Below are 20,439 nucleotides of genomic sequence, written 5' to 3'. Positions count from 1 at the left end.
CAAACAACAAAGGGCAAACATCATCTTTTTTCCTCTGCATCTTCTTCAACTTTGCACCATACTTTGTGTTATAGTTGCTCTGACCAGAGAATTTTCATGTTGGCCCATTCTTCTAAACTGTTGTAAATGTGCAACAGTTTAGAAACAAGATCATCTTTTTTCCTGAATGATGTACCAATGAAGTCATGTAGATTGATTCTTAAACAAATCGTTCCATTTGATCTCTTCCCCAAATCTTCTTCCTAACCATTTTAAAGACTATATACCCAGACCACATCTGCCATTAGATCCTACAAAATTCAAGCCACAAACTATTTTCACAGCCTTCCCATTCTCTAACACAGCCTTCCAAGCAATCTAATTGCCACAACCACAAAGCTCTCTATGCACCACCCCTATCTTTAATTTGACAACCATGTGCTGCTCAGAAGGCTAGAGGTGATCTTTAGTCATTTGCCTGCAGGTTCTGTTCTGGGAACAAGACACACAAACTTAAGCATACATGCTCAAAAGTAGGACAATTTGAATAAATTCTAAAACTTAATAAAAGTTGGATTGACCCCAAGACAGACAGATTACCTATAAGCAAACCAGAAGACCGTGAGTTCTAGTCCCACCTTAGGCATGAAACCAACTGGGTGACCTTGGGCCAGTCACTTTTTCTCAGCCCAGCTCATCTCACAGAGTTGTTGCTGTGGGTAAATAGGAGGAGAAAGGAGCACCTGGAAAATCAGTTTGCTATGGCAGTTAAGACATCAGGCTAGAAATCAGAAGAATACTGGTCCTAGATTTTTCTCAGGCACAAAGCCAGCTGGGATTTGGGATTCAAATTTTTGGGATTCAAATTTTTTCACTACCGGTTCTGTGGGCATGGCTTGGTGACGTGGCAGGGGAAGGATACTGTAAAATCTCCAGTCAGAGGTGGTATTTCCCAGTTCTCCGAACTACTCAAAATTTCCGCTACCGGTTCTCCAGAATTGCTGGGTGAATTTGAGTCAGCCCCTTTCTATCAGCTCTAGGAAGCAGGCAATGGTCTGAATCATTTCTGAAAAACCTTGCCCAAAAAACCCTGCAGGGACTTGTTCAGGTAGTCAGTAGGAGTGGAAAAAACAGACTTGAACACACTCCCCCTCACACAAAAATCCTGAGTTAAAACCGGAGTTTTAAGCCCACTTGTATAAGGTATAAGATCCTTGTGCTATATAGCAGAATTTGGGTTGTAACTGGTTCCATTTAGGCAACATAGTACAGTTTGTTGAGTAGTCAAGACTCACAGTAAAGTGGGTGCTTTTGGAGGCAAAAAATCTATTTTGCTCCCGATAAAGTGGATTGTTTACTGAAGTCAAAATTGAATTATAAACCTGGCCTTTTTTTCCCAAAAGCAAATGCAGCATCACCATCATCTAGCAACAGTAGCCTACAGTTTCCTTTTTGGCTTGGTTGTCAGTTGTCTGCCTTTGGCCACACTCAAGGAGAAAAAGAGACTAGGGGAGATGGGGGAAACCTAACCAAGGTTGAGGTCTGGAGATATTTCTGGAGCCAAGGGAACCTTAAATGAGAAGAACAAATTACTGAGAAATACAACTGCTCTACTCTTTCAAGGAACTTTTTGTAAGTGAATTATGATATCAACATAAATCACAGAAAAGAACTCAGAAGAAATCAGGTCCAGCCTTCACTCCAAGGCAAGAAGGAGGAAATTGACAAAGCAGTGGGGCAGGTAGGGGACCAAGTGCTTTAAGACTAGATCAGGGATCTTCAAAACTTGATAGCTTTAAGATTTGTGGACTTCAACTCCCAGATATCCTCCTCCAGTCCTGTTAGCTCAGGAATAAATGTAAACAGCTTCAAACTTGATTGCAGAAAGTATGACTTCAGCAACAGAGTGGTCAATGCCTCGAATACACTACCTGACTCTGTTGTTACATCCCCTAACCTCCACTCCTTTAACCTCAAACTATCCACTATTGACCTCACCCCATTCCTAAGAGGTCTGTAAGGGGCATGCATAAGTGCACTATCATGCCTACCACCCCTGTCCTATTGTCCCCATTTATTTGTACCTATTTCCTGTATTCTTACTCATGTTTATACTTATATCTATTATCTTGTAAGCGATTGACAAATCAAACAAATAAATAAAATTCTGGGAATTGAAATCCACAAGTCTTAAATTTGCCCAGTTTGAAGACCATTGGACTAGATCAACAAGTTAGTGATCTTTACAATTGCCACTGCCTTTCTGAAGGGTACACGGTTGCCCAAAGAACAGCTGCCAAACTTTCATTCAGATTTCACTTTTATCGAGAAACCCGTCCTTCTGTGGAATTATGACTACTATGCACCGGCCCCACATGAAATACAGAGGTCTTACAAAATAAATAAATAGAAGGCTAGAAGCCAGCAATGGATGATCTCTAAGCATCTACGCGCTGGAAGTCTTCACCACGCTCCTCTTCCTTGGCCTACCTGATAGAGTGAGGAAGCGACATCGGGCTGAGAGCCCACAGTGGCCACTTTGTCGCCGTGATAAGCACGGCCGAGAGCCGCTGCAGCCGCCCGCGGACAGCCAAAGAGACGGCATCTTAGGCCCGGTAACATCGCTGCTTGGGGGCGCCTACGGCGCCAAAGGCACGACTTCCCGGGGCTGGAAGTAAGCATGCGGCCCCTCCCACGCCGGAGCCAATGGAAAGAGGCGGCGAAACGCTGGTTCCTTTTCCTATCTCAGCCTTATTAAAGGGCCAGCCGAGGGAACCCTGGAAGCTCCCTTCCTCCTGAGACGGCGGGGTAAGGTTTAAAAAGTTAACGTTAAGAGGGAACTATGAGCTGCCGGATTAGTCTCCCGGCCTGTTCGAGAAACGCTCACTGGCAGAATGGAAAGAGGTTTGGTTTTAAGAAAACGTACACTAAGGGTCTTCAAACTTGGCAAGTTTAAGACTTGTGGACTCCCAGAATTCCTGAGCTAACATGACTGGAAGAGCAATTCTGGAAGTTGAAGTCCACAAGTCTTAAAGCTGTTAAGTTTGAAGACCCCTGGTGATGAAAAGGAATGGGGAAATACTATTTTACACTAGAATTTTTAATTGTATATTTATTGAGCATTTTGATTTGTTCTGGTCTAAGGCTGTAATAAAACTGATTGAGTGATTGAATGGGAAAGTAAATTACAGTTTGATTGACACCTGCTATCTAAACTAGGACTATTGTATCTGGGCTGTAAAATCAGGGTGACCAGCAAATGGCAGAATTTTCTATATATTTATTCAACATTACCCTGCTCCTTTCAAATAGCTTTAATCTAAATTAACTACCATCACTTCTTACCATGATAAATTATGGTTAATCAAACTACTTGAAATCCTCAATTTATGATTATTCCATTCCCTCTCATTGCTTCTTTATAAGCAAGCTGTGGTAATCCTGCACAAGATTATTGTTTCAGGTGAATTGTGCTGTTCTATTACAAAACCAGTAGTACCTGATAAATTATTAATAAAATGTATAGGTGCAATAAAGCCTGGGATTTCTATAACAATATACACTATTTAGTCCCAACTCATATAGAGAAAATGCCTTGAAGTCTTGCTCTATAGTCTTTTGGCAATGCTATGGAGTTACTGCTGTCTTATTTAAAACATTTTCTCAAGAAAAATGTAAGCTCCTACCATAAAGATATTTGAATGAGTCTGTGCAGAATGTAACAGTAAGTTAATGAAATTCTTAGCTTCTGTATCCACCTAGTAGTTTCAATAAATGTTTACTTGTTAAAGTACTTGATAAAATACTTGATAAATATGGATCAAATGAAATGTTAAGTGGAAGATTGGCAATGAGGAATTGAATAGTGGTATGTACCACTTCCATTACTGCATGTTACATGAAACTATATTTCTGTGTAATGGTTGAATATGTAATATAGAAATAAGCATTAGTTTTAATCACTAATGTGTTATATTTGGATTGTACAATTTATCATTCATAGATTCAGTATGTGTTGCTTTCTAACATTTGTAGCTCCATAATCAATACTTGTGTTGCTTTTGCAGGTATTTGCAGACACATGACGAGCAGCAAAAATTTGAATTACCGTACCCAACACTCAATTTCCTAGCTAAGGTCAAACAAGGCAATGCTGTTTCTGTTCTTCTACTATAAACATGTGCCATGCATTTCCCCTAAGCAATAGTTCGATATTCACTAATTCAGTATTCATAGCATTTTTGTAGAACATAGCTACCACAAATAATGAAAATCAACTGTGTTTTGTTTTGTCCTTAATGGGACATATGTGTAAATTGGGATGATCAACAATGATTTCTCATCAATCCAACAAGCCTGAGAGATACTTAAGTTTCAAATGGTCTCACCACCACAAGATATAAACAAATTCTTTTTAACCTTGATGGTCTTAGTTTTGAAGAAGTAGATAAAGCAGTCTAAAGTGCAAGAGATTAAACTTGTCTTCTATAAACTCCAGTGAAATGAGGCTATCTGAAATGGGTGGAAATTCTGGTGATTCTGGAAACTGCATGGGATGCAATTTCAGTATAGTCTAGTCAAAAAGCATGAAAGGCAGATCCATGGGATGATGGTTCATGTATGCTTACTGGCTTTGAAGTGATCTGCCTACAACAATCTCTTTGGGATTCTCTCACTGGCACAAGGGATGGAAGGTCTTTCTTTGTCTTCTTGTATTCTTCAACATTCTGGAATATTCCTTCATTTCTGCATATACAGTAGTTGCTATCTTAGTTATATTCTTTAGTACTCATGAATATTTGTTACTATTGTCTTATGTTTGCTACTTTGGAATAAAGCCATAAGTACTGATATTGTGTACTCACTGCTTCTGAATTCAAAAGATCCTGTGACTCAACTCTGCTGATCAGAGCAGTACCAAACACCACTTAAATGTGAATGAACAGATCAGACTTTCTTTTTCAAAAGTATTCACAGCCTAAAGAGTCCTTATTTTAAATTAGTACACATTTATAAGTGCCAATTCTGATTCTATAAATAATGTAAGAAGTAAAGATGAAATAGTTTCATATATAATAATGAACCTGTAAGTTGAACTATACAGTATATAATAATTTATAAATAGTTAATTTCCAATCTGTTTCTCACCGATAAACTTAAATATTTAAGAATGGAATAGTATAACAATGAAATACATATAATTTTGTTGAATTTTGTATGTTCCATCAAATGTTAAAGATAAACTTTGACAAATAATCCATATAAAATTTTATTCACATAATTTACATACATAATATGCCTGCTTTCTTTGAAACAGAAAGCTTTCATATGAACATTACATACCACTGAAAATATGTATCAAACTTTTCACAATTTTTTTTGCATATTAATTAAAATGAGATATTCTGTCAATTAACCAAGGTTTTTGTTTTTCTGTCATCCGTAATATTGATTTTGCTATAAAGGAACCTGTATATTTTAAAGAATTTTGTAAACATTGTCAAGAAAACATACTATAGTTTATAATAAAAATTAACAGGATCTTCTCATCCTTTCCACTTAGTAAGGAAAGGTAAGGCACCTTATAGCTTGGTTTCTTTAATAAGATGTTTGTGCTATACTTTTTTTCATTGAAATTTAAAATTATTACAGCAGATTATGGTGGATTTTTAAGGATATATTCTTCTATGTATTAATATGAACACACACTGCTCTATGGTGGAACTATTTGGGTTAATTGTTTACAAACAATATTTGAAATGTTTATTTGGATCCGTTTTATCTATATGTATATTTTATAAATAAGATTCTTGTTTTATTTAATTTCCTTACAACACTGCAAAATTAAAACAGGAAACTTGAAATTCAAATCAGTCAAATCAATAAAGAATTGTTAAGTCTCATAGAGTACTGGCTTTGTTACTAATAACTACAATACTGACTTGGATATCTTTAGAGAAGAGGCACTGAAATAAACTGATCTTTGGTCATGACAAATATTAATTAAATGGGTTTAATGTAATTTTTTTTAAAGTCTGTTTCCAACCAATTGTCTATGTCTGAATTTTTAAAAATGCTAATACCTTTCATATCAAATCCAATAATAATGGAATGTCTGCCTATAGTAATATTTGCACAGAATAAATCTAGAAAATAAAAGTAGCTTCTTAATTAGTTTAAATGGTATACATTAACAATTGCAGATGCAGACAATTATTTTCATAGATATTGCATAGATTAAGAAATATCTAGAGGAAAAAAATCCTCTCCAATCATTAATTGCAATGAAAAAGACACCTAAATTTAAGATCCAATAGCGGGGTTCCTTTTTTCACTCCAAATTATACTACAGATCAAAAAGAAAAAAAAATCAAAACCCAATGAGAAATGGAATATGTTTATAACTTGAGTTATTAAACTAGTAACTCACAGCAATAAGAAAAAAACAAAACAAAAAAATAAATTACATAAAGCAGAAAAGAACCATATTTATGATGTTGGGGCAACTCTTACTTCCTCATACATTCAATTTTAATTTCTCCTCTTCACTGGTATAATTGGGTTTTTAAATGGCAGCGTATCGTTTCATATAAAATTTAGCACTTTAGCACTAAATAATAGCGAGGTTATGTATAATAATAGCGAGGTTATGTATCTTCAGGATAAACAACACAATAATCTTTCTGTACATTGAACTTAAATATTTTTTCACATTTATGTCTGTACATTTAAAGACATTAAACATTATTTTTGAAACAATTCACATATATTCATTATAAAAATACATAAAAATAAGTTGACTTCAGATATTGTAACCTACAACGTACTAATTACGTTGAAAATTCCAGACTTTGTTTATTTTACAATGATAATATTCTTTCTATAAAGGTTTACTTCATAAAAAGAAGCAAATATTATTTACATAAGTACTGTGTTGAAGTGGCATATGATCATTCTGCTATTCCTCATTGCATTTCTAAATCTAAATATGCATGTTTAGAAAAATGTACCATAATTCAAACAAAAACACAGCTTTTCTGATCATGTACATCTTAATATTTAACATTTTTTCATCAGTTTCAAAAATATCACACTGCTCAGAATAAAAGAAAATATTTTTTGCATTCAGCAAGTTCCTATTAATATATTAATATAAATATATTAAACATAAATCATTTGTTTAATTAGGATATTACATTGCTTCTAGGATTATTAGAAACCAAGCATCCCATAATCTTTACGGTTATTCTGAATCATCCACCTCCATAAAAATATCACGAAAGAAATATTCTGAAATCCTTATTTGCTCTTCTTTTTCTTGTTCCTTAGCAGAACCCTCTTCCTCAGGTAAAACCTAAAAAAAAGAATAAACATTTTACAATCTGATGCCTGTTTAATAATTATGTAAAAGCATCATATGCAGGGTGTTTGAATTAGTCATGTAGAGGTACAGGCAATTCTGTTTGTGTTTTACAATATGATTTTCTGTACAAATCACCCTGCAATCGGGTGGGTTTCTACCGGTTCTGTCTACCTCTGTAGAACCGGTTGCTCCAAAGAGCAGCAGACATAGAACCAGTTCTATGTCTGCTGCTGTTATGGCCCACATGGCCGCCTGGGCTCTTACCTGACCTTTATTTCTTGCTTTTTCAACTGCAGCTGCTTTGCGCGACACAGCTACAGTTGAAAAAGCAGGAAAAAGGGATTTTCCAACCGCTGCGCACTTGCATGCAGTGCTGCTCAGCTGTCTGGGCAGCTCAGCAGGTTGTAAATTGCACTTGCGCGACTTGCGCATGCACGCATGACGCTAATAGACAGAACCAGTAGTTATACCAGTCGGATCCCATCCCTGCCTGCAATATCTATCTTATGAAATTAATCAAAGGTTTAATTCTGAGGGCTGAAAGCATTCTGAAAGCATTCTGTCTACTCTAAAGTCTTCTGGAGAATCTGATGCAGATAATAAGATAGCAAGAGAAAATAGGCAAGGATTGGTTCCCAACATTCTTGTACTATTAACAGATCATGTTTCTTATAGAGATATTCATCTATACCTGAACAGAGGAACAGCTTCCACTCTCATATTTTGAAGGTGACAGCATGGTTGTTGGTAATAAACTGTATTCCTGAATCTCTGTGTTGCTGTCTTTGGAAGTTGAAGCTGGACATTCGGGGGTATTTTCAAAAATCAGCGTACAGGTTTTCTGAGGAGGTTTGTTGTTCTCTTTATCAGCTATCTCTTCATCAGTATTAATTTTACAGATTAAAGGTAGAAATCCAAGTGACCTTTGATATGATATTAAAAACAATTAAAATTAATGTAACAAAATGTAAATTAATAAAATTATCAAAGTATCCCCAGAAATCCCCTGAATTTATTGATTTGAGATCCCCTGAAATAGATTATTTAATAAATAAATTTATTTTCCATAGGCTTGGAACTATTACTTATGTTGATTAGTAGGGATATAACAAATTTAGAGGTTCTTTAGCAACATAAATAGACATTATGTATAAGTAAATGAGTGTATGTAGTATTATTGCTTTGATGGAGCAACAGTAAGAAAGCAAACGTCTTAGTGAAACAGTTTTAATTAACAAATTTGGCTGCCAAAATAGGAAATGTTGTAACTGATAAGAGAGTGTTCCTTTAAATAGAACAGTGGTTAATTTAGGCTGAGCAGTTATAATTTAATAGTTCTAGATTTCTCTCTTCATTACAAATATTAAATAAAAGATTATAGGATCAGGAAATGATATAACGAAGTAAAAATGAAGCTTGAATCATACCTGGGTAATGATGTTTTTGGAAGGGCTTCTGTATTTCTAATTTGCTCTGATTGTTCAGAACTGTAAGCTACACAGAGTCTTTGTTCCTTCTTTGTTTCTGCTTTTCCTGCACCTGGCATTCTTGACACGAGTTCAGCTTCACTATCTGTTTCACCAAGCAATGCAGTCCCTACATTCAGGGAAGACTGGAGCTGCTCTTTTTCCTCCACTTGTAGCTCTGTAAGTGACATTATTTCCTTTGAAAAATTACATTTTTCTGATATAATATAAAAGAGACAAGGCTTGCTTGCAAATAGTAAAGTAAAATAGTAAAGTAAATTTGGAAGAGATCTCCATTTTTTTAATTTTTACACACACACATACACACACATATGCGCACACACAAAGAAATGCAGATTAATTTGGAAGCTCTTGAAAATTAACTTCATTTTACTATTTGCAAGCAAGCTATGTCTCTTTTGTTCATATATAGATATTTTTCAAATTATGTAATCATTAGCATTCATCAATGCCCCAAGTTCCACTAGTTCTATGATGCCAAAGGTGGCTTTTCATATATTTTTCAAACACCATTCTCACCAATCCGTGCCAAGTTAAAACTGCCTGAAAGGGATGGAATAAAAGGTGTGTTTCAAAAGGCCCTGTTCTTTGAATGAGCACCATCACGTCCATATATAACATGACTGATATAAGCAATTGCCTAAGTGTCTATATAAACACGCACATGTGTAATGATTCTGCATGTGAAAACAAAAGGAACTTCACCTACCAGCATCTTTTCTTGATATATACTGTAATTTAAGAGAGGTCCCCTGCATTAAAAAAAAATGAATATTGGTAAACAATTTCCCTTTTAGTCACATGACTAAAAAGCTCAATACAGTAAGGTATTTTAATATGCTTCAGTTTGTGAAATGATGGTTTAGAGTTTAAGCTGCCTAATGATGCCTCCTGCAGCACCCTGCCAGCCAAAATGGGCTGTGGGGGGTCTGCACATGGCCACCCTGTGCCTCGTTTTCACCCTCCATGGGCTCCTACAGCACTCTGCCTCATGGCCCATTTTCAGGCTGGTTTTTCGGCTGTTTTGGGCCTGTTTCTCAGCCCATCTTGGCCCCATTTTTTCAGCCCATTTTGTGGCCATTTTTGGCCTGTTTTGGGCCCGCTTTTGGCCCATTTTTCGGCCTGTTTCATGTCCATTTTTCATCCAGGTTTAGGCCCGATTTAGGCCCAGTTTTGGCTGACGGAGTGCTGCAGGAGGCCATGGAGGGTGAAAATGAGGCACGGTAGGGCCACATATTGGTCATTTTAGCTGCCAGCGGCATTGCGGGCTAGTCCCTTGATATTTGTAGGCCAGCCCTGTGGCTGGATTTAAGCACCCTGCAGGTCGAATCTGGCCCGCAGGCCTTGAGTTTGACACTCCTGAGCCCATCCCTTCAGCAGAATCCACCAGTTTCTAATACATTAAAACCTACCTGATTTTCATATGTAATTGAGCAACAACCACATCTGCCACATGGCAAGTTTTTTCCACTAACTAAAGTTGACAGAGAGTTCAGTACTGAACAGCTAACTCAGTTCATTTGCTTTTCAAATGAATATAGTCGCCCCCTACCCCCCGTTCCATAACAATTCTGGCAACGTACAACATAAACAGCAAACATTATAATCAAGAAATATATGCCCACATAGCTGCAGCTGGAGGGTAGAGGATATTTTTAAAATACATTTGTTATTTTAGAATCAGGAAATGACATGGCTGATTATTTGCATAGCTTAAATTAACTGTCTATCAACTTCCCAGAAAACCAAGCATGCAAACTATTCCTTGAAGACATTTCACTTCTCATCTAAGAAGCTTCTTGAATGAGAAGCTAAAAGTCTTCAAGGAAAAACAAAAAGCCCAGTTGCCTATTAAAAAATCACCTTTGGGACAGCAATAACCTGGATGATTTGAGAAATCTCCATAGACACTTTGTATCTGCAGTTATCAATAGAATGCAAGACTAGAACCGTACAGAATCTTCCCACACTTTTCTCATGTGGTATTCAAAATTTTCTGGATCCAGTTGTAACTAACATATAATGGATTCTGAAATAAATATTTTGTGAATCCTTGAATCTAACCTTATCAGAGCTTTCCAGGTGTTCTTCTATAGGAACAGTATGCCTTATCTTCTCAGAGGCACTACTTCCTTCTATAGATATTGAAGACCTCTTCCAATTCTTCCTAGGGGTCAAACCCAAATCTACTAATTGTTCTGATGAAGATGGATGCAATTCTCTTTCTGTAGGGTCCGTCACAGAAGCAACACTTTCTTCAACTGAAGCTTGGGTGGATCCAACACTGTATGGGTATATATACCATATATATGAATCTCAGATATTACTGAGATTTAAAGCTTACTTTACATTCAAAGTTTTATTAATAATAAAATATTAACTTCAGAAGTAATTCCACTGACACCAATGGGATTTTATTCTAAGATATGGCTGTTTGAATCGCTTTCTTTGTTATGAGTTTAGAGCAATAAGCAATCTTTGGAGACCACAGGCAGATACCGAATGTTATTACCATCTTGCGGATGCTTTCACAAAATAGCTACTATAGCAGGTATGATAATAAAATGCCCATTTATGCAGAACTAAATGAGTTACTACCTACAAGATTACTACCTACTGCACTCTTACACTCTCAGAATGGTCTCTACAATATCTTTTCATTTTATAGGCTAGTTGGGACTCTCTGAAACAAAGCATGAAACTGCAGATATCCATTTCCCAAGAATATCTATGCATAGCAGATACACAGAAAGGCATTCTTAGAAATAAAGACTGTAAATACTGGTATTTTTCAGCACTGCAGGTTATTATTGTTTTATTCCAAGAAAGTAATCTAAAAAAAAAAAAACCCTTAAAGATAGGAAACTAGGCAGGGATCATAAAAAGTAATCACAAACACATTGATGATGGGCACTGCTTCTCCAAGGTGCAGAAAGTTATTTTGATCCTTTTTGCAGTAAATCTTATAACATGTTCATAAGGGATTGGGGGGGGGGGAGTCATTGTTTTTATTTTATTTTTATTTTCTATACTGTGTTTTTACTGTATGTAAGCCGCTAGAGTTGCTGTGAGTGATTAGGCAGCCATATAAATTTTCCAAATAAACATTTTTTCTAATTAATAATTGACAGTTCTAATGTATTTTGCTAACTTGCCTGCCTCGAGCTTGCATGGCCTCAAATAGAAGTATGGGGAGGTTCGCCGATAGAGAGAAAATGGGTAGAGAGTTTTGCTAGGAAAATTTGGGGGGGGGAGAAGAAAGGAAACGTCCACAGAAAAAAAAACGAAGGGCAGAGCATGCCTTTTAACAAAAAAAAGAACGCAAAAAAGAAAAAAATCGGCGCGAGGAGCAGGAGGGAAAGGCCGCGGGAGGCAAAAGCAAAGGCAAGGCCCCCTGCCAGGACACCCCCCACCACACAACAAAAAAAAACCCAAAAACAAAAAACAACCGGCGCTTTTCTTGGGCCCTGAAACCCACAGAAAAAAAAAAAAAAAAAAAAAAAAAAAAAAAAAAAAAAACGCCCCCACGTGCCCAGCATAATGATATGTAATTCTGCATTCGTTTCTACAAAAAATATCCCCCAATATTTTCAAAAGTCACACAAGCCAGCTCTTTCTCAAAATATCTCTTTAAAACTTTTAAACATGCATGTACTCATTTATTCTGAATGGTGTTTTTCAAATTTGGCAAATTTTAGGATGTGTGGACTTTTAATTCCCAGAATTTTCCAGCTAGCACATTGCCTGGAGAATTCTGGGAGTTGAAGTTCAGAGATCTTAAAAGTTATCAAGTTTGAAAAACACTGATTCAGAATATACTGAAGCACGGGTAGTTCTCGACTTCATTTAGTGACTGTTTGAAGTTACAATAGTGCTGAAAAAGAGTAGCTTATGGCCATTTTCCACACAGCCTTTGCAACATCCTCTTGGTTGTGTGATCAAAATTAGGACACTTGGCAATTGGTATGTAATTATGATGGCTGCAGTATCTTGGGGTCATGTGATCATATTTTGGGACATTTGGGACAAGCAAAGTCAATGGGGAAGCCAGATTCATTTAACAACCATGTTACTGACTTACAACTGCAGTGATTCATTTAACAACTATCTTGCTTAGCAATGAAAATGTTGGGGTCAATTGTGCTTGTAAGTCAAGGACCATCTGTACATTGTTACATCTCTTTTCAAGAGAAAGACTATTAAGCTTAACACTTGCATATGGCTTAGAGGCAAGGTCCCCTCTCTATTTTTGATTTGTCCCCAGAAAAATACCGACCAAGATTAAATTGGAATCAGGCCTTGGGCTTAGCAACATGATGAACTAAAAAATGTTTCATGTTTGCTTCCCAAGGTTAAGGGGCTCTCATATGCAAACAAAGAACTCTTTATTGGATTGACCTTGAAATACGGACTTTCTTATTTATTCCATTTACATGGTTGCCCATTTCAGAAAGTGACTTTGGGTGACAACCAATCTTAAAATAAATTAAAAACAAATTCTCATCAGACATAGAAAAAAATAATACATATCACTGTTAATGGCTTTTAACACAATCAGGAGATGGGACCCTTCCACCCTCAGGGCCCCAGGCCAGGGCAAAGAAGCAGGTCTTTAGTATCTTGTGAAAGGCTAGCAGAGTCAGGGTCATCCTAATCACTGGGGGGAGAATATCAGAGCATAGGTGTTTAGAGCAAAAAAAGCATATCTTCTAGGCCCCGACAATTAGCACTTCCTAAGCCAAAGCATGCTTATCTTGCTGGACTAGATTGGACAGATAGAAACACCGACTGCAACCAGTTTCTGAGAAAAGGAGAACCAGCATAACACAGTGCTTCCCTGAGAAAGATACCATGATTAATGGTATCAAAAGTCACTTGACAGATCAAGAAAACCAAGGATTATTAATCTTCAAGAAACAAGTAGAATTTTAGGCCAGGCAAGCAGTATCAAGAGAGGTTTTAGGCTCAAAATTCAATCTTTAATCTTAAGAAGTTCCAAAAGTTAGCACCTGAATGCTAAAGATATATTAATATTTAATATTTACCTTTCATCTCTTGTCAATTCCAATGAGTCCATATTATCTGAGGTGAAAAGTATCGGTGGAGAAAGCAATTCCCCAGGACCATGTGCAAGCGCAGCAGGGATGTTATTACATTCCACAGAATCAGGCGAGATTTCCACCAGTGTTAGAATGAACTCTGGCTCTTCCTCTGTATCTACGAAATCTGTAATGTCTCCTCTTACTATCAAGAGTATCAATAAAAAACAGCAGAAAAAGTAAACCTTTGAGAACATAAACATTCAATTTTTCTTATTTACTTCTTATTTACTTCTAAATCATGTGTTTGCATTTCTGAGCAATGCAAATACAGTAAGGAAAAGTAGGCACGTTTAGCCAGATAACCCAAGTTATTCTGGTAAGCAAATATGGTTACCACTCCTGTAGATATTAACCTGCTTAAAACGTTCTGTGTCTCTCTGCTTTTCTCTCTCTCTTGCAATTCAAGTCCCCTGATCATTCTCATTATTCTATTTCTTGTACTTAAGTCTCACTTTATTCCTTCCTCCCAATAATTATTCTTTGCCCCTTCTATCAGATAATGGTAGTGTTAAGGAAATGTGCAAATGGGGTAAAAGCAAGGATACTTTATTTTAAATCCCAGAAATGTCGTCTAAAAAAAAAAATTTGTAAATAAAGGTTGTGTTCAGATAAAAAATTAAATATTAGATCATACCTGCACTCCTCTCTGTCATTGCTGAAATGCTGGTATTCTTGTTTCCTTCAGACTAAGAATAAAAATATCACAATGAGTATATCCAGCATGTCAAATAATTCTAGTGCCCAGAATATGTAACTCTAAAACTATTGCATATGTTTATCCGTGCTGTCAGAAATCACATAAAGGTCTTCTTGTCCCAAGATTTCAAGGGAAAGAAACTGGAAAGCAGGGTAAAATCCTTTATAAATAAAACTATGAACAAACTCAAAAAATAGCAAGTGTCAGAACACAACAGAAATAATTTGTAAATGAAAATACATACAATACTATTAATCAAGAATGGAATACAGCATATTTGCCTTTCATTTACAATATTTAGAAACAACTATAGCACAGAGCTCAGAAAAATAATATGCAACAATTTAAAAACAATATTCCTTCAATAGTTGTAATTACAGTAGCTTCATCTAAACCCAAATGTCTTTTTTCCTCTAACACTTGGTTCATTAATGGAAAGTCAAACCACTTTTTGGAAGAACAGTGTTATGCCTTTTCAAAGCAAATGTAACTACAATCTTAAATCAGTGATAAAGTAATGGTTACTAAAAAGGCATAGTTTATTGGAAAGGAAGCATAAAAAGAAAAAGCAGTAAAAGTGTACAATTCAAAGTTTAATATTAGCAACCCATCCAATTTATACAAACACGCATAAAAATCTCTCAACAAGATTAACCAGAATATACTATGGTGAATTTAGAATATAGTTAACCAAATTATGGTGAATGTTGTAAACTTACATACAGTTATTTAGCAACAATTTTCCTTTTCTACTACAATCCAAAATGTAGCTATATCCGTTAATTAACATGTCTTACTTGTGCAACTTCAGCTGTAGAAAACTGGTGTTCAGCAGACTCAAAAGCGTGAATGTTACTCTTTATGTTGAAATTATCTGGTGATTCAGATAAACAAGCCACTGCTTCTTGAGAACATTTTGGAGATGTTAATTCAGATGCAATTTCACTAATCTCTTGTATCAGGTTTCCACTTTTGCAAAAGAATGAAAATAGTTTTAATCTAGACGCTATTTATCAATAAATTGTTCCAGAACCTTTTTATACCATACCAACTTAAAATTAATGGCATGAGGTTTACAATCATTCTGTATAAAAATGGCACTACACAATTTAAGAAATGTAAATAGTAAAGAACATGGTGCTTTATAAAGAGAAATGAATTCCAATTCTCTTTTAAGAAAATATTTTATTACTCTCATGCATCTGAAGTTATTTGAAGAAAATTAAGAGCATTTATATTTAAATATTAAAACTGAAGACTACTTTTTTTAGAAAACACAAAACATCATTTATTCCCATTACTATATTCCCAGTAATTTTGGAGAACTTCACCATGTACACATCTGTTTTGCCAAACAATTTACTACATATTACAAAACATCGCTCCAAACATTTTGAGAAATAACAAATATACAACTGTAGTGAGGTTGTATACCTTTCCATATTATTTTCCTGCATGGCGGGGCCAGCACTTTCAGAATGTAAATCATACTTTTCCATAGTGCTGATTTTAGCAAGCTGCTCATCCATTTGGAGATTCATTTCAACTTTCTGCTCTTCTCTAGATTTTTCTGACATTTTGTCATCTGTTACTTTAAATATTAGAATACACAGGAAAAGTGTGTAAGCTATTGTTACTATTTAGATATAGGTGGAAAAATATATTTTGTATTGGAAGTGAACAAATACATAGATGAGGTGGACAAAAATACATTTTGCTTAGTTGTGAGATGTCTTTGTTATCTAAAATATAGACTGATCTGGAATTTTATAAGCACTTAGACTTCATCATTAATCTATTAGCAGTCAAGGAACAAATAAACCCAGAGCGGGATGGAGCCTATGGATGGCTTTTGAGGTGCTGTTGCCGGGGTGGGGTGGGTGGGTGAATTGAGTATATTAATTTATTATATGACTCTTATTTTATTGTTTTTTTGTTTTTATATGAGGCTTTATATTCTTTAAGCCGCTTTGAATCGCTATGTGCGAATAGGCGGCAATATAAATTCCCTAAAAAATAAAATAAATTTTCAAATAGTTCAACAATACCAAAATTAATGAACTATGCATAGCCCATAGATTAAAAAAAATAACCCCTGCCTCCATTCTGCTGATAAACACTTGATCCACACAAACAAAAAGGCTTTATTTCAGAAATGTCTACAGTATAAACTTCAAAAAACTACCTTTTTGGATTTCTTTATATTCTTCCATATCTGAACTTAGATTTAGAGGTTTTTGAGAAACATTCCTAGTAGATACCGAGCCACTGTTAAGATTTGGTTTAGGTTTTGGGAGTCTGCATCTTGCTGGCCTGGGTGTTTTATTTCTTTTACACAAAGATACAGTACTGCAGACAAAAGTAAAAGTCATTAAAAGGATCACTCAGTGTTCTCAGTTCTTAATATATTATTAGGTAGAAGAGACAGCAAAGAACTTTAGAACTACTAAATCTGTGCTACCGAATCCCAGAGTAAAGAATTTAATATATCCCTTTATTGCCATCTAGTTGTAATCTGGATTGAACACTAAAGGAGGAATTTAGGAAAGACACTCAGGAATTGTTTTCACACTCCATATCAAATATTAACGTAAGCATATCATGATAGCTTTGAATATGAACTGGACAAAAGTTGCATTCTTAGCTGTTTATCATTCTGAATATAACACATGAAAATTAACATTAGAATTTAATTATCCTAATAATATTAATAATTAAAGCAGATTACTATCTTCCAAATGTTTTGTGTGGCAATCCCAGTTTGTTGGCAGTTCGCTATGCTGATTATTTGGATTAAGTTCCCCAAATACCTTACTATTGTCTTACAGTCACATTTTAATAGAAGCATAACTTATAAAAACCTTTAAAGTTTTCAGATTCAACATAAAAATATTCATAATGTAGACTTCTGCATTTTCTTGTACATGCACCAAAGATGAGACAATATAGCAAAAAAAAATTAATTTGGGATGGGGAAATTCGTTTTACACAATTAAGCATGTTATCAAAATAATATTTACGAATTAAAAAATAGGTAGGATTCCTAATTTTAAAAATGCTCGGGGTAATATAGCAAAACAAACCTGCAGACTCTAGTTTCCTGTGAAGATTTTTCCAAATCTGTGGTAGTTTTATTTGTCTTGTGTGGTGAAACCAGTAGAGTTTTTGAAGAGTCTGGAAGTAACACAACTGTCTTTTCTTCCAAGCATTCTTCAGAATATGATGGTTTACTGCTGTTACCTTCTGTATTATTTGTATTATTTGAATGAATTGGTTCATTTGCTGAAGAGACTGCCATTTGTACTTCATTTCCTGAATATAAAAAGAGCAGATAGATTCAGTTTATCTTTATTGAGACATTCTTGCATTTAAAGCAAATCAAATGAAATCATTAAAATGTTACTTGACTAATCAAAAGCATAGTTCTGCTTGCATAGCAGCAGGAAGAAATAAGAGACACAGCAGGAAAAAAGCATAACGTTTTTCTGGCTTTTGAAAGATGTTAATAATATTTTAGACTTTGCATAATTATTTTGTCTCCAGTGTCAAAATAGCAAGAAACTTTGCTGTGATTCAGTAGACTCTGGAGAGAAAAAAGTCTTCCATCCTTCAGAAGTTGGTAAAATGAGGACTCAGATTGTTGGGGGTAATATGCTGACTCTGTAAGCCACTCAGAGAGGGTATAAAAGCACTACGAAGTGGTATATAAGTCTAAGTGCTAATGCTATTATAGGCTATCCACTCTCATTTTATGTGATAATATTGACCATACCTTGGATATCAGTATGTAACTGAAACACTGGCTCTCTCATAGCAAGTAAAGTCATGGCTGCTTCAGCACTTCCATCATTAATTCCTAAAAAAGTTTCCAAATAAGTAGGCTTACAAATCAACAAACGCATCACATTTCTTTATATTATATGATTGAAAATATCATTATATTTTCAATGAAATTTACTCTTAGATAAGTATATATAGAATTACAACCTTAGTCATTAATGCTTGATTCACTGGAAGAAGGATTTAGGAATCTCCTTTCTCTATGCATACACACACACACACACACACACACACACACACACAGAGGCATGTGCACACACACACCATGTAAAGTAAAAAATATATTTTTAATTTCACAAATCTCCATTCAGTGGTTCATTGCATATTTTGGACAATGTACCTGTTTCTTTTGTTTGTTCTTCTTGTGTAATATCCTTTTGAAAGAGAGAAAAAAAAAGAAATAAACTACTACGCTTCTGGATAAGGTTTGAAAATAAATTAAATGAACCAACTCAAAAAATAATGCTATAACCAAATCAAGGTTTACCTAGAATGGGAGACTTTGAATGAATCCAATACAATCCTAGCACCTCTTTAATAATAGTAGTAGCGAACCACAATTCCCTGTTTTCTTTTAAGTACATTATAATTAAAGTTAGGAAATGAATGAAAGTTCTGCTTTCTGTGTAGCTGAACCTTGTTAAATCGATCAATCAATCAATCACAGCAAGCAAAGGCCAGCAGCAATTGCAAGATGAGAAACAGGAAACTAGACAACTTGCTTACGATAATAAACTGTTACAAAGATTAACTCTTTTGTGGGTAGTCCTCCGTTTACAATGGCAATTGGGATTGGTTGCAATTGTAACCCAAAGAGGTGCAGGCTGTTAAGTGGAAAGTGTCAGAAGCGTCAGTAAAGAACTCAAGGGTGCCATAAGGGAGTGAGGGAAGTGTCTAAGGGAGATGGGGAGGCTGGGGGAGGCCTTGGGAGATCAAACACAGTCTATGTCAGGGGACTCCAACCCCCAGGTCATGGCCTGGTACTAGGCCACAGCCCCTTTGGAACTGGCCCATGCAAGTGATGGGCAAGCATGTGAGTGCACGTAGCTCTATTTGCATGAGTGGTGAGCACGCACACTCGCTGCTTCTGTAAATGGAGCTGTGCACATATCCCCTCTCCCACTCCACTGGTTGACAAAGCCAGAAAAGCTGGAGACTCCTGGTCTATGTGAAGTTGGGGGTGTGGGTCCTGTGGCATGAGTACAGGAAGGCCAGGAAAAATTTTAAGAACAACCTGCAACCTTCCCTTACAGTTTTCCCACTGATTTTGCTTGTGGGAAGCTGGCAGGTAAGGTCAACAAATGATAATCATGCGACTGAAGGAGATTGCAATAATCATAAGCTCAAGGTGTTGCCAACTGCCCAAATCACAACCACATGATCATGAGGGCACTGGTATGGCCAGAACTTTGAGGACCAATCATAAATATTACTCGTTCAGTGCCACTGCAACTTCTAACAGTTGCTGAATGAGTTGTCAGTAAGCAAGGACAACAGTAAAGCTCATTCTGCCTTAGACATATTTATGTTTCATCTTAAAAGAAAAATTTGCATACTTACAACTGCTGGGATATACAATTTGCTATCATCTTGCATCACAGACTGAATAGACAGATTTAGATCATGAGAGATACATGGCTCATCTGCAACATTCTCATATATCTCCAACTGTCATGGAGAAAAACACAACTATTATTTTAATTGTCCAAAAGAATCTAGTTGATTCTCTTTTTATATGTTATAATGTTATACACTGAAATAGAAGTGCAAGCTATAAAATCCAAGTTTACTCAAAATACACTTACGCTGACAATTACATTTCCCAGCTTAATTATTAATGTTAAGGCTGTTTCCACATTAAAATGCATTTGCAATTATAACAATTTTACAAGACAACAATTATCCTTTAATCATTTGCACAAGTTTTATTTTCCTTTTGTTCACCTATGTTCTTAAAAGAGATAATTTGTT

General features: G+C 35.7%; 2 protein-coding genes across 3 annotated transcripts in view; both read right to left on the bottom strand.

Moving 5' to 3' along the window:
• MCCC2 (methylcrotonyl-CoA carboxylase subunit 2) overlaps positions 1 to 2,776 on the bottom strand; it is a 34,632-nt gene extending 31,856 nt beyond the window's left edge. The window contains exons 1-2 of one of the 2 annotated variants that reach the window (XM_087958256.1): positions 2,470 to 2,655; positions 580 to 692 (exon numbers count right to left, since the gene is read on the bottom strand). Coding sequence is in view for 1 of the 2 variants with exons in the window: in XM_026670652.2 (XP_026526437.1) it covers positions 2,470 to 2,661 (192 nt within the window). In the remaining variant the exon portion in view is untranslated. Of the gene's footprint in view, positions 1 to 579; positions 693 to 2,469 lie in introns of both variants that reach the window. The other variant, XM_026670652.2, reaches the window with a different exon arrangement.
• Positions 2,777 to 7,088: 4,312 nt separating this feature from the next.
• The window catches only part of BDP1 (BDP1 general transcription factor IIIB subunit), a 47,011-nt gene continuing 33,660 nt past the window's right edge, over positions 7,089 to 20,439 (bottom strand). The window contains exons 28-41 of the mRNA XM_026670648.2: positions 20,029 to 20,136; positions 18,809 to 18,842; positions 18,401 to 18,484; positions 17,712 to 17,940; positions 16,814 to 16,977; positions 16,063 to 16,219; positions 15,426 to 15,597; positions 14,566 to 14,617; positions 13,875 to 14,073; positions 10,894 to 11,113; positions 9,539 to 9,581; positions 8,770 to 8,986; positions 8,034 to 8,265; positions 7,089 to 7,333 (exon numbers count right to left, since the gene is read on the bottom strand). Coding sequence (XP_026526433.2) covers positions 7,223 to 7,333; positions 8,034 to 8,265; positions 8,770 to 8,986; positions 9,539 to 9,581; positions 10,894 to 11,113; positions 13,875 to 14,073; positions 14,566 to 14,617; positions 15,426 to 15,597; positions 16,063 to 16,219; positions 16,814 to 16,977; positions 17,712 to 17,940; positions 18,401 to 18,484; positions 18,809 to 18,842; positions 20,029 to 20,136 — 2,022 coding nt within the window. The 3' untranslated portion in view covers positions 7,089 to 7,222. The remainder of the gene's footprint in view (positions 7,334 to 8,033; positions 8,266 to 8,769; positions 8,987 to 9,538; positions 9,582 to 10,893; positions 11,114 to 13,874; positions 14,074 to 14,565; positions 14,618 to 15,425; positions 15,598 to 16,062; positions 16,220 to 16,813; positions 16,978 to 17,711; positions 17,941 to 18,400; positions 18,485 to 18,808; positions 18,843 to 20,028; positions 20,137 to 20,439) is intronic.

This window comes from Notechis scutatus, chromosome 2 (assembly GCF_049901735.1).
Source record: "Notechis scutatus isolate UNSWTSFEM ecotype Mainland chromosome 2, rNotScu1.2, whole genome shotgun sequence".
Taxonomy (NCBI): domain Eukaryota; kingdom Metazoa; phylum Chordata; class Lepidosauria; order Squamata; family Elapidae; genus Notechis; species Notechis scutatus.
Note: the sequence above shows the minus strand (reverse complement) of the source record. Positions and strands in the feature narration are given on the sequence as shown.